Consider the following 12,690-nt stretch of genomic DNA (forward strand, 5'->3'; position numbering starts at 1 on the left):
TCGCCCAGTCTGAGGGCTCATTCTTCCTCACATCCCGACCCCTGGCCATTTGGGGCGGAGCCTGCTGCCGGGTCAGGACTCCCCAGCCCCCGTTCTGGCCGCTGCATTCACCTGTTACAATGTTAGAATCAGAGGCATTGTCTCCAAAGTCGCGATATGTTGAATCACTGATTATAAGACAAAACCCGTAAAGGAATCAGAAGATATTACACTGACCACAGCCCTGTTTCCTGTTATTCTCAATTACAAATCTGTTTTATGTCCTAATTTGAAGTTCCTTGGAATCATTATGAACACGCTTTCTTCCTGGGTCACGTCATGCTCTGCGCACATGTTCTTCCTGGGAATCCTGTTCCACAGCCCTGTGAGGGCACCGCCCCCTTTAGACCCGTGACAAACAGGGGCGAGCTATTTGGTCTGGGAGGGGAAGCAAGTCCCTTTCTTTTTTTGCTACAAATCATCTCCGTAACTAAGCAGCTAGTGAGCGGGGTCTTCGTTCCCTGCAGCCCTTCCCGAGGGCGGCAAGCGAAACGCAGACGGGCTGGGCAGTGGGAGGAGCGAGTCCAGCCCCGAGGTCTGAGAGTTGGCTGCAGGGGACGACTTCGGGAGCTCACCGAGGCCTGCAGGGACCTTAGAGCAGCCTGGACAAGCAGGGTGGGGGACATCCCTGGGCAAGGCCGCAAGAAGGAGGCGTGAGGGCGAGGGGGCAATCCCTGTGCCCACAGGGTGGGATGGGTAGATGGCCACGGCGAGGGGGCAGTCAGCGTGGTCACTCTGATGCCGAGGACGAGAGCTGCTGCTGTCCGAGGCCACGGTGGCACCCCCGGCGGAGGGGCACAGCGTCTCCCTTCCCTTCCAGTGCTACAAATCCTCCAAGGACCACAGCCCGCAGCTGGACGTGAGCCTGCGGGGCAGCAGCGTCACCCACAAGGAGAAGCAAGTGCGGAAGAAGGAGCATAAGCTGAAGATCACGCCGCTGAACGCCGACGTGATCGTGCTGGGCCTGCAGAGCAGGGACCAAGCGGAGCAGTGGCTCAGGGTGAGGGCGGCGCCGGGCTGCCGGGGACACACGCCTGCTCCCCTGCGGGGCTCCCGGGGGCTCCTCAGTTCTGGCCCCTGGCTTTTCCTGCAAGGGATGACTGTTGTCAAGGGTCAAGGGTCTCCAGCCCTTCACATTCTCAGGGCTCCCGTGTTCTAAGCGGTAGCGGTCCGTCCTAACGAAAGGGTCACAGCACCCTGCTGAGCCTGGACTCGGGCTCCGGTTGAGACTCGTTGCCGGAGAGGCATCGCCAGCCTCCTTATTAAGATTAGATGGCGGAGTCACTTGTAAAGCTCTTACCACGGGCGCTGACCACACCAGGGGGAGGTGCATGGTGTTACTATCGCCATTTCACAGGAGTGCGATTAGAGCTCAGAGGGAAGAGGTGACCGATCAGGGTCACCTGGCAAGGGAGTGGCAGCATCGGGTTTCAAACCCACGACTGTCGGACCACAGTCCTGCGTGTCCTACCATCACACATGCAGATGGTCAGGTCTGCCCGCAGGTAATGGTCCAGCCCGAGTGATGACGAAGCCTGGTGTGCCCCGTGTTAAAGATAAGCTGGACCATTCCAGAAGGTATAAGGTTTGCGCCAAGAAGGGGCCCCTGGTTGCAGAGGGATCCCTGGTGAGGCCAGACAGAGCCAGAGTGGTCCCTTCCTTCCTTGCTGCCCCTTCCTCATCATGGCCCTGGATCTGCCCTCTATCCCTATCCACCTGTGTGCACACACACAAGTACTTGCGTGCACCCACATGTACACACTTGCAGATAGACACACAAACACCTGCAGGCACGTGGACACACGTGCACAAATGCGCACACACACACACACACACACACACACACACACGCTGCTCCTGCTCCCAGGGCTGTTCCTCTGACTGCTCAGACCCACCTGTCCTTCTTCTGGCCCCGGCCTCCCTCGCCGACTCACATGCCCTCATTCTCAGACCCCTGCTGCTGGTTTCAGAGCCAAGAACACTTTCAGGAGGCACAGCCTGTCTGTTCTGCGCAGAGGCCCTCTTCCTCCCTGGTCCGATGAGCACCGGGGCGGGCCTGGCTCGAGGGTCTCACTCCGAGAAGCTGTGCACTCTTGCGGTTTGCTAGCACTGTGAGCCTATGTGACGGGCTCTTGACCGGCTACACGCATCTCTTGTCAAACCTACCTCCCTTCCCTGGCCTCCAGGTCCCAGCTCTGCGTAATCCCCCTGTGCCCACAGGGTGGGACGGGTAGATGGCCATGGGTGGGAAATGCTGAGTATGGGACAAGGGCCCCAGAAAAGGAGAGCGCAGGCAGGACTCTCCCAGAGAAACCCTCAAGCCTGGATTCCAGGTGTCATGTGCTTCCCCCAGATCAGGCTCCAGCTCGTGAGGATGGTCCCTTCACACACGAGTCCTCACAGCCACCCCGGTGCAGGTGTGGCCCCGTCCTACATATGTGGTGACCACAGCTTAGGCCCGGGGTCACACAGCTAGAGGGCCGACTTTGGTGCCGTCTTCCCACAGCATCGTGTTGGGTGTTTGGTCCACCATGTGGACCCAGACCCGACCTGGAGTCCGTCTAAGAAGTGAGACCTGCCTTATGTCTCCCCATCCCCGTAACCATTCTTCCTTTGGTTCTTTGGCTTTTCTGCTTTTGACCTTGTTTCCGTAAACTGCTCTAAGCAGAGACTGAAAAAGGAGGGTCTTTGAAAGTACTCTTGCTCAGTCCGAAGGGCTCCAGATGGGCTGTGTGTGTGTGTGTGTGTGTGTGTGTGTGGCTGCCCAGGGTTGTTACCCTCTGGGAATCCCCTGGGGTTCCCGGCTCCGAGCCGCAGCCCCGCCTAGCGTGGCCAGAGCTACTCTGACCTGTGGGCCCCCAGCCCAGGCCCCCGGGTGCCAGTGAAAAGGCTCCTTCTGGCAGAGGCTGGGGTGGACTGCGACGGGCAAGTCTGGAGAGCCAGTGCTGGACCCAGGCAGTTGGCAGGTCTGCTTCCTGAGCAGCGGGAAGCTCTCTCCAGCAAGCTCCACAGCCCCCGAAAAGCTAGGGGGGGACCTTGGCAACTGTAGCCCTTCATCATACCCACAACTGAACAGCCATCCCTTGGCCAGGAGGGCTTGGCAGCGTTGAGGGCTGGCAGCTTTGGCCATCTTGAGGCTTTGCTGTAAAGCGCACCCCGCCCCACCCCCAGCAGAACAAGTGGGGTTCTGCAGGAGAGGGGGCCGAAGGAAGGAGCCTCCCCCACTGCAGCCTGCCCAGCCCCAGGCCAGGTGCGGGGGGCTGAGGGAGAGTCGCTGTTCCTTGGAAAGCGCGCACCGCATCTCTCTCCCCTCCACCCACTTCCCCGGGCTGCGAGGGGCGCTCGCTCGGTGCGGCTGTGAGTCCGGGTCTGAAGGGCCTGCGCGGATGGCTTTTCCCCCTTCAGGTCATCCAGGAGGTAAGCGGCCTGCCTTCAGAAGGAGCGTCCGAGGGAAGTCAGTACACCGCAGATGCCCAGCGCCTGAACTGTCAGAAAGTAAGCCTCTCTCCTGCCCGGAAGAGTTCAATTCTGTCTTCTCTGTAAAAATTAAAAGCATGAGGCTGAGATTCCTGCTTTTGCCACTTCAACCCAAGGAGTAAGAAACACACAATGCTCGGGTAAGGCCAGGAGCTTCAGGTTGGCAGAAAAACTGATGACGTTGATATTGTCTTGCTTGGGTGCAGGAAGCTTTAGTGGGACCAAGGTCAGCGTGCCCTCCATTGTTAAGCAGCGAAATTCATAGTATGAGGCCCTTCTTTGCATTTACTCCTGGTAAAGCTTTGGGGCTGGGAGAACTGTCCCCATGTTGATTCCAACCAGAGGGCTCTGTTGCTCATTTGCCTGGAGCCGTGGGGCCAGGTGCTAGGGGAGGGGACGGCTGTCACCTATGGCTTCACATCCCAGGTCCCCAAGGATCTGTAAATAGGCGCCCTGAAGCCTGGGAGTGCATAGAGCAGAGCATCACTGTGTCTTCCCTGGGCTCCCGGCCCTGATAGGGAAGAAGGCAGAGGGTGCCCAGATGTCTCAAGTAGGGAGCAGGTGCTCTGTTCTTCTCGAAGGCACAGGTCATCCCTCGTGGAGTTCCCTGACCAGGTATAGCCGTCCTTGAGCCCCCGCCTAAGCCCAGTCCTGTTGGTTGGGAGTCCCTCCGTGTGTTTCGCAGAGATCTGGACAAAGTCGTTCTCTGAGAGAAGCTTGGTTGGAATATTCTGAGTGCTTCACATTCTAACAGCAGCCACCACGCCCTTCTAGAAACTCACAAGCCCCCTAACAGCCCTGGGGATACAGATGGGGATATTGTCCCTATTTAAACACATGCACGGCAGGGCCCAGAGAGGCTTATAAGCCAAGCTCCTGGTCTGGGTGGAGGGTGCCCCTGCCAGGGCTCAAATCATGGTCTGCCCCTGTGTAGACAAGCTGGCCCTTCTCTGAGGCCGGATGTCACCTGACGGTCAGCTTTAGCTGGGGTGCAAACTCTAAGGCCACCCTGGGGCCGGCTACAGGGCCGCTCTTACCCCAGGGGGGAGTAGGCATCTCGAGAACTTGGAACTTGGATGTGTGGTGGCCCGAAGAAGAGGGTCGTCTCCGGGATGGGCCAGGGAAACGGAAGGTGAAGGCAGGTCCCCCAGAGAGCCCAAGGGAAGCCTGGCCAATGTGCCATCTGCGACCCACACGCCGCGGTGGTCCCTAGCATACATCTGAAAGCTCTCTCTTAGTTTCCCTTATGTTGTGATTCCCTGAGGTGACAATTCCCAGACAAGATCACCCACTTGTCTCCCTCTTTTCCACAGCTAGATATAACGGAGAAGTACCTGTCAACCCCGGAATATGGAAGCTCCGTAGATGGCCACCCTGAGGTCCCAGAGGCCAAAGATGGTACCAAGGCCTGTGGCCGTCAGCCTCGGCTTGGGAGGGGGATGGTGTCCCATGCTGTGAGACGTGGCTGCCTGGCTCAACCCTGACGGGTTTTAACAGCTGCTTGCAACATGCCTCCAACTTATAAACTGCTTGGAAATAATACCGTGATAAAACCCAAGAGGAAGGGAGAGATGAGCAAATGAAGGTCAAGTTTTATGAGTTGCCGGGGGTAGAAGTCCTGCATCTCTTCTGGTTTGCTGACCCTAGACTCCGTCTCTTTGAGCCGTTACAGGCTGTGAAGATTCTCAAGTGCTGGCATAGCCTGTGAGAGGAGTTGGTGGGGTGCCTGGGTGGCTCAGTCGGTTGAGCATCTGACTCTTGATTTTGGCGCAGACCATGATCTCAGGGTCGGGGGATCGAGCCCCGCACTGGGCTCCACACTCACTGGGAAGTCTGCTTCACATTCTCCCTCTCCCTCTGCCCTTCCTGCCTGTGCTGTCTCTCTCTCTCAAATAAATAAATCTTTTAAAAATATAGAAATTATCTTCAAAAAAAATGATTTGGTGTCCCCCCTCTTGAGTATGTCATTCTAGGGATACCTGACTCTGGACCGCGGCTACAGGTCCAGGGAGCAGACGTGTGTGTGCGTGCATGCACGCATGCGTCCACGTGTGCGTGTGCACACACACGGAGGGGTAGAGGCAGCGGGAACGGGTGTGCTACTCCTGCTTTTCATCGCGGCCTTTCAGCGGGCTGAGTGCAATGCTGACAGCTTTTTCTCTCATCTGGACAGTCAAGAAGAAATCTTCTCCTGGCCTCAAACTGAGCAACCTAATGAACCTGGGCAGGAAGAAATCTACGACACTGGAGCCTCCAGACAGGTCCCTCGAGACATCCAGTAAGAACCACCTGCGGGCCGCAGGCTCAGCCACTGGCCGGGAGCCTGGCTCCGGGAAGGCGGCTTGGTGCCGACAGAGGTTTTGGGTCTCGCTTTAAGCATCGCTGGGGACGGCAGCCCCGCAGCTCTGTTTCTGTCCGCAGCCTCCGTCTTGCTGGGTGCTGGATCCTTTGTGCAAGTGACTGGTCATGGGCTGCTGTCCTCCCAGGGGTCTTTCAGCAGTTAGGTTCCTTTGATGAATCTTGAAGGAGCATGGCAAGCAGAGCTGGGGAAGGGGCCAGGCAGAGGGAGAACACAGTCCTGGGAGCTCACAGCCCAAGCGCGATGGTGGCTTCATACTGCAAAGCCGCACGCTGTGTTGCTGTAAGGACTCGGGGGCAGAAAGAACATTTCCTGCTCTGAGATCGGGGGGAGGGGGGCTTTCTGGGCCTGAGCCCAGAAGGTTGGGCAGGAGCTGAAGGGGCTGCGGTGGCACCCCGGGCAGGAGTAGGACTCAGAGATGGGGACAGTGAGACAGACTAAAGGGACGACAGAAGCCCACGTTGCTGGTACAGAGGGTGCGTCTGGCTGCTGCTGGGCTCACAGAGGTCCTCTCTACTCCCCTCAAAATATCCGGGGGGAGCCTTGGTCTGGGCTCCCAACCTGGGACTTGCTCTAGCTCTTCCCGGGGCCTGAAGGCTGCTACTGTCCACCTCCAGGCCTTTTCCTCTTCCTCATGGAGCCCATGTCCCAGCCTTGGGCTCCTTTCCCTGTCCCAGTCCAGTTCCGGTTTTTGAGGCTGGCAGGGTGGGAGGGTGGCATGGGAAGCCAGCAGACGGGGCCTCCCTTGGGAGCCCCTTGCTTCTCTGGTCAGGAGACCGGAGTAGTGACCAGCTGTGCCAGCCCTGCCTGCAGGCTCGGGGGGCACGGTGTCTGGCACAGAAAGCTCGTCTCAGGGAGTCGCTGGGAGATGTGGCTGGATTATTGCTGGGAGTCCTCCAGCAGAGAAGCATGCTCCTGTCCCCTGGGGCGAGAGAACATAGCTGCTCTCCTTCCCCAGACTCAGCATCTGCGCTCCCTGCTTTCTTGACCCAGAATTCTCTTCGGTCCAGAGAACTGTGATGGGGAAGTGGGCCACTTGCCTGGATGAGCCAGAATTTCTAGGTCTTGGGCTTGAGTGCTTCTGTGCTGCTGTTCGTGTGGCTCTGAGAAACTCCTGATCCCCACTGTATGCCCAGCACTGGGTGGGTGGGAACATGGCCGTGCACTGTGACCTGTCACATGGCTTCATACCCTGGGCCCTGGAGGTGAAGGTGGCAAGTTTCTGCTCGAGCAGCTCAGTGTCCGCTGGGGGAGACTGACATGGAAGAAGGTCTCACAGTTCTGGGATCCAGGAGTTCCGAAGGAAGGCAGAGCAGAGCGTGCAGGACCCTGGGAGGGTCAAGCAAGGCCAGCTGCATTTGGGAGGATGAGAGGGAGCCGGCCAAGGGAAGGAGGGCTTTGCAGGCTGAGGCCGAGTGATCTGGTGATGGAAAGGCTATTGGGGACACTGAGGAAGCTAAGGCTGTAGAGGCCAGGGATCTGAGTGCACCTGCAACAGGGTGACCCAGCTGGGGACCTTCCTGCACGCGGCCTGGGTGACCAGGGACGGGGAGGAGGGCTGCTGCCAGCGGGGGCATGAGGCTGGGGAGCCATGTCCTGCACACGTGCCCAGCCAGCCTGCTCTAGCCAATGACACAACTCCCTCCCCTCGGGCCAGACCTAGTCCGATACCGTGCAGCCCCCTTTTCAAGGGTCTGGCTGCATGCACAGAGGGAGGGACAAGAATGTGCTGAGATCCCCAGCCTCCTTGGGGTGAGAAAGCTCCTTGGGCAAAGCATGACAGGTCTGGGAACAGAGATTCTGGGGGAGATTCTAGGAGGCCCGGAGGTGGTGGCAGCCGTGGACGCCCTTGTCCCCTCCTGCAGGTTATCTGAACGTGCTGGTGAACAGCCAGTGGAAGTCACGCTGGTGCTCCGTCAGGGACAGTCACCTGCACTTCTACCAGGACCGGAACCGGAGCAAGGTGGCCCAGCAGCCGCTCAGCCTGGTGGGCTGTGAGGTGGTCCCAGACCCGAGCCCTGACCACCTGTACTCCTTCCGCATCCTCCACCGTGGCGAGGAGCTGGCCAAGCTCGAGGTACTGCTGGCCTGCGGGGGAGGCAGGGCGCGGGGGTGTGGGCTGTCGGCTGCGCCTCCCGGGCCGTCATCCTACAGTCGGAGAGGCAGTGCAGCCCTGCGTGTGTGTTTTACTCCCTTGCATTTTACTTCTTTGCATTTTTTAAAAAATTTCCATTCCCTTTCTGACCTCAGAGCGGTTGTGTTATAGGAAAGGGACAATGGGCTACTTCCCGCACTGAGGGCAGGAGTATTTATAACTCCCGGAGCTGCTTGAAAAACCTTCTGGGGATTCACAGTGGGTTTGATTTGGTCTGTGTATCACCAGATGGGGCCCCGCATGCGGAGACCACGATTGTTAGGGCTTATCTGGGGGAACAGTGAGGTCTGTGATACAGTTTCTCCCACTCCCCACCCTGTTTGATGTGATGTTACATTTACAAAAATAAGAGGTGACCTAATGCCTTGCATTGAGCCGGGGCAGGCCTGAGCCAGGGTTCTTGACACGCAGGGAAGCGCCCTCCCTGGCTCACCCCTGTTCACCTGGTCCTTTCCCTGGGGGTCGTCCTCCAAATTGTGCTCCAATACTGCCCTCTGGTGGCTCAAAGCTCCACATCCCAGTTGCTTCCTGGAGGGGAACCCGGGGACAAGCTTGTGTTCTGATGCTCGATACCCGCTCAGTAATGTTGAACAAAACAGATACGCCCCCTGTCATGGCATCTGGATTCTAGCGTGAGAGTGAGATGTTATTCAATGAATTACCCAGTGGATGACTTAGTTCCGGTTGCTGGGAAGCCGTGGGGTGGGTGCTGTGAACTGTGGAAAAGCCCCACGGGCTGGGGGCGTGCGCGATGAGGCTGCGAGGGAAGGAGGGTTGATCCTCAGAGCAAGGGGGGGGACCCTGGAAGGTTTCAGGGGACAGTGGCATGCTCAGTTTGGGATTGCAAGATGCTTCCTCCAGCTGCTGGGCAGGGGAAGGGCTGGAAAGGTCACAAGAAGGGCCACACTGAGACCAGTAAGGAAGCTGTCACACTTGAGCAGAGCAGAGAGGGTGGTGGCCGGAGCTAAGGTGCCCACGCAAAGCTGGATGGAAGCACCCGCTGGAGAAGGAATGGGAGACGACAAGCAGCTCCACGTCCAGCCCTGCTCACAGCTGCCTCTCTGACGAAGAGGAGGAGTAGTCGGGTCACGCCGGTGAGGCAGCTGTCTCTCCTCTTGAAAGTAAACCTGGAGTCTTTATAGAATGCCCAGTGTTTTCTCATTAAAAAGGCAAGAAACAGTGCTGGCATTTTAATAGATGCCCAGTGTGTTTGATTAGACCGTGTTGTCCCTGGAGAAAACAGGCTCCGGCTTCACTGGGATTTACTTCATAATTTATCAGACCCAGCTGACTTGGGGTCACATATTTAAGATACCCTTTATTGCAGGACTGTATTGAAACTACAAACAAAAATAAATTTGAATTTTGCTATTTCTTAGGGATCCAGTGTTGTATATACAGATAGGGTGATAGGCGGCCATGGGATAGTTTATAAAATAGAGGCATCAACCTAAAAGGCATGCTGTCCAGGCTCATTAGCCTTCTAGAAATACATGTCCATGAATCACATTGGGTACTTGGGACAGGTGTCCGCAGCATCACTGAGGGGGCATCGAGGTATCCCCGGTGGCAAGAAGTGTTATCTGGAGGGACAGGGAATAGCTAAGCTAGTGACAGTGAGGGCGTATGGCCCCCGCCTCTCTCCGAGGCCTGGGCATCGGGGCGGGGGTGCTGCTGGCCTGGCCGGGAGCGCGGGGCACCAGACGGCACCCTCCAGCTTTGCTCATGTCCCTCTCTGCCTCCTCCAGGCCAAGTCTTCTGAGGAAATGGGCCACTGGCTAGGCCTCCTGCTCTCTGAGTCGGGCTCCAAGACAGACCCGGAAGAATTCACCTACGACTACGTGGATGCCGACAGGGTGTCCTGTATCGTGAGTGCGGCCAAAACCTCTCTGCTGTGAGTGTTCAGGGGCTTCGCGGTATCGCGCCCTCCCATTCCAGCCACTCGTCAAGACATGGGCCCAGGCTGGCCTCTGTGGCCTGTTCCATCACGCAGGGCAGCAGCTGAGAACCCAGGGTCAGCCCAGTTCTACCCAGCAGTGGGAAGCCCGGGGCCCGGAAGGAGCCAGGAGCTGAGCCAGGCCTGGGGCCGGGGTTGGGCGGGTGCCCGGCACCCTTGGCCTGGGGGGACGCTCTGCAACTCCTTACGGCAGAGTTGGTGCCTTTCCCGACCATCCGCCTTCCTTACTGCCGATGCCCCGCGAGTCCTAGTGCACTTTGGAATAAGCAGGGTCCGGACTTCTGCTTTCCAGGCAAGCGGACTGGGCTCGGGGAGAAGCACTCCTGGGTGGTTGGGGGGCGCTCTCGTGGAAGCTGGCTGAGCCGCTGCAGTGGGATCCGTTTTTCTGTGTGCAAAAAAGGGGAAGTGCCTGGTCTGGGCTGCCCAAGTGCATCGTGATGATGACGTGAGAAAGGATTTCGTGGTTGGAAGAAGGTCCTGAAAGGGAGGAATCCGGGCAGGAAGGCAGTAGGATCCGGAGAGGAGGGAGGTGTCTGGGGCAAGGGAAGTTTGTTTTCCTAGAAGAGAGATTCAGAACTGGGAGTTCCAGTAAGAAAGCCCTGGGAAGAGAGGGAAGAGACAGCCCTAAATAAAGGAGTTGAGAATGAGGTCGATGCTGGTGCCCAGGTCCCCTGCACCTCCTCTCGTTGTCATGAATTCTTTGAGACTAGTGGCTTTCACTGCCCTGTCCTCATCCCCCTCTCACTGCGTCTCGCCGGGTTTTCCAGGCTGATGCAGAGAAAGTTCTCAGAGCCGAACACTTACATCGACGGCCTGCCCAGACAGGACCGCCAGGAGATGCTGTATGACGACGTGGAGATGTCGGAGCTGACGGCCGTGGTAAGGACCCAGGCTGGGCAGCGACCTGGGCTGTCCCGTCCTCCCCGCCGCCGAACCTTGATGCCAGAGATCGGCAGATTGTCCCTAAGACGGGCAGACTCCAAGTCGCCTGCAGGGTCTAGGAACCTAGCACAAGGAGGCTGTCTTGTGTGCAGTACACCTGGCGTGGGGACTTGTCTAGCTCAGATAGCTGGGGAACCACGCCGGGCAGTGTGAGGGGTAGGAGTGGTGGTGTCGGGATCGGGAACAGGGACATCATTAACCTCTTCGGCCCAAAGTGATAGCGAACAATCATAGTGACGGCAGGTTCCATGCACTGGGCACTGAACTCTGCTGTGCTAAGGGCTTCTGCGGGTTCTCTCATTTAGTCCTAACCACCCCAGAAGGAGTTACACTAGTCTCTTTCCAGATCAAGAAATGAGATTCAGGAACAGTAAATGCTATGTCCTGGGTCTCCCACCTCCTGAATGGCAATCCCAGGACTTGTACCCTGGCCTTTTAAGTCCAGCTCAATGGAAGCTTCCCCAGGAGGCGTGTCCTGTGAACTCCAGCACAAGGCAGGGACAGGAGGCACGTCTGGCGCCCCCTCCACAGCCCAGGGAGCAGAGGCGATGGTGAAAGCCCCTGTCTCTCCTCTGCAGGTGGAAACTCCCGAGGAAGCGGCCCCTGGGACAGATGCTCCGAGCGAGTCCCAGCCCGACCGAGTCTACCTGGACCTCACACCTGTCAAGTCCTTTCTGCACAGCCCCAGCAGTGCACAGGCCCGGGCCCAGTCCCCACCGCCACCCCACCCGGACCCCCCAGCCGAGGCTTTCCCTGCAGACCCGGGCCCTGCCCCAGACGAGCCCCTGGTAGAGTTTCCAGAGAGCCCCGAGTTGCAGGTAAGGCTGTCCCCCAGCAGGGAAGCTGGCCTCACCTTTGCAGCCCCTGGGCCGGCTAAGCCGTGTTTGCTTTCTCCCAAAGCAGACACCGCGGCAGGAGAGTCCAGAGCCTGAGGAGCCTTCCCCGAGAACCACAACCGTCAAAATCCAGACCGAACAGCAGAAAATCTCCTTCCCGTCAAGCTGCCCCGACACTGCGGCCGTCACTCCAGCTGGGGCCAGTCCACCTGTGAAGGACAGGTTGAGGGTGACCACTGCAGGTGCCTGAGTTAGATAAGAGTTGAATGTTTTGGAAATGGCTCAGAGAAGTTAGTCCAGTTCCCTCCCTTTCAGACGAGGAAGCAGAGGTTCAGAGGGGTGAAGGGACTTGCCCAAGGTCACACAGCAAAGGAAGTGTGGGCCCAATTTCTTTGTCTATCCCTGCCAGGTTGGCCTGGTGTTCAGCTGACCCAGTGCCAGAGCCCCGGGTTGTCTGAGCCTGCGGGGGGGAGGGGGGGTGCGGTTGGGACGGCCCTTGTGTGCCAGCCTCACTGACCTGGGGCTTCTCCTCTCTGCGTCTATAGAGATCAAACTTGGCAAGAATAGGACAGAAGCTGAGGTGAAGCGGTACACAGAGGAGAAGGAGAGGCTGGAGAAGAAGAAGGAAGAAATCCGGGGGCACCTGGCTCGGCTTCGGAAAGAGAAACGGGAGCTGAGAGAGACCGTGTTAAAATGCACAGGTAAGGGGCCTCCCAGGTGGAGAAGGTCCGGCTGGGGCCTTGGGCTCTCCATGGGAAGAATCCACATCTGTGCACCTGCCTACGGCCCATGAGCCTTCGCCCCATCCGTCTCTGGGGCGAGTGGGTGCTCCCCTGCCCAGTCCTCCCCCCCAGCCCCATCCTGTCTGAAATGTTGCTGTTCTCTATGGAGACCCTCTGACCTGTCAACAGGACCAAGAGGGAGC

General features: G+C 58.2%; 1 protein-coding gene across 10 annotated transcripts in view; it reads left to right on the forward strand.

Annotated features, from left to right (window-relative positions):
- The window catches only part of AFAP1L2 (actin filament associated protein 1 like 2), a 95,499-nt gene that overhangs the window by 78,665 nt on the left and 4,144 nt on the right, over positions 1-12,690 (forward strand). For 6 of the 10 annotated variants that reach the window (XM_057308506.1, XM_048219058.2, XM_057308502.1 and 3 more), the window contains 10 exons: positions 860-1,039; positions 3,445-3,534; positions 4,830-4,914; positions 5,690-5,794; positions 7,741-7,952; positions 9,779-9,924; positions 10,755-10,866; positions 11,508-11,747; positions 11,830-12,007; positions 12,311-12,466. In XM_057308506.1, the coding sequence (XP_057164489.1) occupies positions 860-1,039; positions 3,445-3,534; positions 4,830-4,914; positions 5,690-5,794; positions 7,741-7,952; positions 9,779-9,924; positions 10,755-10,866; positions 11,508-11,747; positions 11,830-12,007; positions 12,311-12,466 (1,504 nt within the window). The remainder of the gene's footprint in view (positions 1-859; positions 1,040-3,444; positions 3,535-4,829; positions 4,915-5,689; positions 5,795-7,740; positions 7,953-9,778; positions 9,925-10,754; positions 10,867-11,507; positions 11,748-11,829; positions 12,008-12,310; positions 12,467-12,690) is intronic. The other 4 variants (XM_057308503.1, XM_057308505.1, XM_048219056.2 and 1 more) reach the window with 1 other exon arrangement.

The sequence above is a fragment of the Ursus arctos genome, unplaced genomic scaffold (assembly GCF_023065955.2).
Source record: "Ursus arctos isolate Adak ecotype North America unplaced genomic scaffold, UrsArc2.0 scaffold_7, whole genome shotgun sequence".
Taxonomy (NCBI): Eukaryota; Metazoa; Chordata; class Mammalia; order Carnivora; family Ursidae; genus Ursus; species Ursus arctos.